This window comes from Opisthorchis viverrini (assembly GCF_000715545.1).
Source record: "Opisthorchis viverrini unplaced genomic scaffold opera_v5_212, whole genome shotgun sequence".
NCBI classification, from domain to species: domain Eukaryota; kingdom Metazoa; phylum Platyhelminthes; class Trematoda; order Opisthorchiida; family Opisthorchiidae; genus Opisthorchis; species Opisthorchis viverrini.
The window spans coordinates 902,612-905,844 of NW_008751870.1; the positions used below are offsets into that span (position 1 = coordinate 902,612).

At 43.5% G+C, this 3,233-nt stretch overlaps 1 protein-coding gene across 1 annotated transcript in view; it reads left to right on the forward strand.

The window, feature by feature from the left end:
- Positions 1-2,836, forward strand: part of T265_08363 (hypothetical protein) — a gene marked incomplete at both ends in the record, with an annotated part of 5,562 nt that extends 2,726 nt beyond the window's left edge. Inside the window, one exon of the mRNA XM_009174139.1 lies at positions 2,648-2,836. Within this exon, the coding sequence (XP_009172403.1) occupies positions 2,648-2,836 (189 nt within the window). The remainder of the gene's footprint in view (positions 1-2,647) is intronic.
- Positions 2,837-3,233: the final 397 nt, after the last annotated feature.

The following is a 3,233-nucleotide window of genomic DNA, read 5'->3' on the forward strand; positions in this document are numbered from 1 at the left end:
TTTCTAACTGCCTCGTTACGGATTCGCCGACACCAACCCACGCGAGCTATGGTTCTGAGACAGCGATTGTCGAACACCTGAAGACGTCTCAGTTCCGCTGCTCGAATAGGCTAAGTCTCACAGCCATACCACGTCTACTATCCCACTGAGGTAACCGTTGAGAAACTGTATCCTGTAGTTCTTACATTACTTTCTCAAGTATGTGATCTATAGTTTCGTGCGTCACGTCCGTAAGCGATATGTGCGTCGAACTTCGTATTTGTGGAACAGATTCATCTGCAAGGTTCATCATAGTTTTATTTTTTAGTGAAGCAAAACGTAAGTATCACAAAGTAGTGGATATTCGCCTGACTATCGGATCTTAGGAGCCGTATTCTTCCGCAGCCGAATACACACACACACACACACAGTGAAACCAAACGCATCAACCCTTCTGCCTCCGTATCCTCCTGGGGATGACCACTCTCCTGTTTTACTCAGCTACTCTTTTATTGTGGGAATTCCAACTCGTATTCGGCTGATGGCGCCTTAATAGTATAAGCGATTTATTTTAGTTAGTGTGTGGAGTCATTAGGGTTTCGGGGAATCATGAAAACTGGCTGCAGTTCAACCGAGTGCATGCCAACTAGCGGGTAGAAATATGACAGCAGCGTCACACCGTCAACATCTCTTGGTAGATTATTTTCGTCGACATGTTTAACTACTTGCAAGTAGTAGGGAGAAAGTTTGCTTTACTGGCAGTCTCTTTGTGTACGGAACTCCATTAGGTGAATTCGTAACCTGTATATAAGGGAAAAGATTGGAAAATTTTGCGGGAGTTTGTAACATTTGGATGATTGGCGCTACTCTAACAGGTTACTTTGCTTGGATCGAGACTAGCGTTCAACAGTGAATTTAAAGCTTATTTGATAGTTATGGCGGCTGATTTTTGATGCGAAGTCGTTCCTTTTCTGGCTGATTTTGGTTAGTCCGCTAGGTAGATTTGGAGCGAATTCGACAAACTAACCTTAAACTGGTATGACAGCACACACCGTCAACATCTCTTGGTAGATTATTTTCGTCAACATGTTTAACTACTTGCAAGTAGTAGGGAGAAAGTTTGCTTTACTGGCAGTCTCTTTGTGTACGGAACTCCATTAGGTGAATTCGTAACCTGTACATAAGGGAAAAGATTGGAAAATTTTGCGGGAGTTTGTAACATTTGGATGATTGGCGCTACTCTAACAGGTTACTTTGCTTGGATCGAGACTAGCGTTCAACAGTGAATTTAAAGCTTATTTGATAGTTATGGCGGCTGATTTTTGATGCGAAGTCGTTCCTTTTCTGGCTGATTTTGGTTAGTCCGCTAGGTAGATTTGGAGCGAATTCGACAAACTAACCTTAAACTGGCATTCATTCACAGTGAACAAAACATCTCGTGGAAAGAAGTATTTTGTTTAATTGGTTTGAAAAACATCACTAACGAGAAGACCACCAAGGACGGTGAGAGATGCGTTTTAATGGCGGACCACGCCACTGTTTCAACTTACGGGTAGTGTTCGGATTTATTCCTCTCTTTAACACCAACTCAGTATGCAAATGAGTATGATTCGCTTCTTTGATGTTAGTACTAATCGGGTAGTTCGACTGTGATCCTCCCAATAGGGGCACGATTGAGCAGTCCTCTCGAGGTTCACCACACCGTGTTTTCACAGTTAATAGGTCTTGCGGTGAAAACCTCATTTAATTTCTTGAATTTCTTGGGGCAGCAGAACTGGTCATTGTCAGATGTAGCATGGTTTACCCACTGAACTTGTGCAACCCATGTAGTTGGTTAAACTAAGGAGTCCTGAACCGATTTTGACTCGCTGCGTAGGTTTGAATGTAGACAGATATTCCTATGGATAAAGCCTACCTGATGGAGACGTGGTCAATTAACGTTTTGACACTACATGAATACTCCTAGCTCCTGTACAGAGAATCGTAAGCTAGGGAAACGTCATTACTTCCGTTTTCTTTAAAGGTCTTTCAGACTGATGGTGGTCAGGAAAATCATCCCAAGTTTTGTGTTGGGATCTGAGGTATAAATGTGGTCAGCTCAGTTCCAGGATCGTGCCACACATGTAACTGAAAATACCCGGTTAAAGTTCCAAACCCATGGCCTGGTTAGAATCAGGTCCGTTGCGAGGATCACTGATCAACCACATGAAACTATCTGGCATTCAGTTTCAGTCGGTCGGTTGCCTGAATCAGTGAAAAGCTAGCCATATCAAGAACCAAACATAAACAGGTGTTGAGTTCCAAAATACTAGCTAGAGGTGTTGCTGGTCTTTGAAACAAAGGCCGTTGTGTTTTGAAGCAGTCTTCCATTGTACATTGTATTCATCCTACCCTGATCGTCTTCGTGTTCTTACACTTGTGACAAACTGAAATCCAGTTTTTGCTCCTCTAGGAGTGTGAAGTGGTGTCATTATGAAGTTTGGTCAACGCGCTAACAACCAAAAAAGTGCCTTCATAGTTTTGACTTTGTCACAGGGATTCACTCATATACTGGATTGCAAAATGACCGATAAAGTGGGGACTGTTGCATAGATAGATCTGCTTAGAAATTTAGATTATGCTGAATCAGTGACCATCACCTTTTGTTTGGGTACGACTCTGGATTCAGACACACTGGATTCGCTTGAAGTTGATGTATGCTGCGTGTCAGAAACAAGTGCTCAAGATCCAAAAACGGTCACCGAGTCAACTGCCCCATAACTCCCCACTCGGTTTCAGCTCCGCAACTCTGACGATCCAAAAACCTGTGTATTGTTGGCATCGTTTTAAGTCACTGACCGGAAAGCTGTTTGCTTGACTGGGTGTCAGTTGGTTGTAGTCTGTGCCTTTCGCCTGGCTTGTGGAAGAATCTTACAAACGAGAAGTTGATCAGTGACTGTTTACAGTGCCTGCTTTTGTCCCAATAGCGTGCACCTGTGACATCATGAAAGATGACTGTTATAACGCCTTTGGTACTCTGTTTCAGCGAGCTAATATCTCAGACACCATTGTGGTTACCAGAGATTTGAATGCACAAGTGGACAGTCTTAATGCGTCTGAGAATCAATCGTGTAGTCGACTTGGAGTGAATGCGTTAGGGCTGCTCCAGCTGTATGCTGACCGCTGACTGTTGTTATGTCCGAAATCGCCTGGCCCCTTGGCGTCCAGAAACAGCTTGCCAGCCATGGACCGAAATTGATTGTGTCACCAATTCC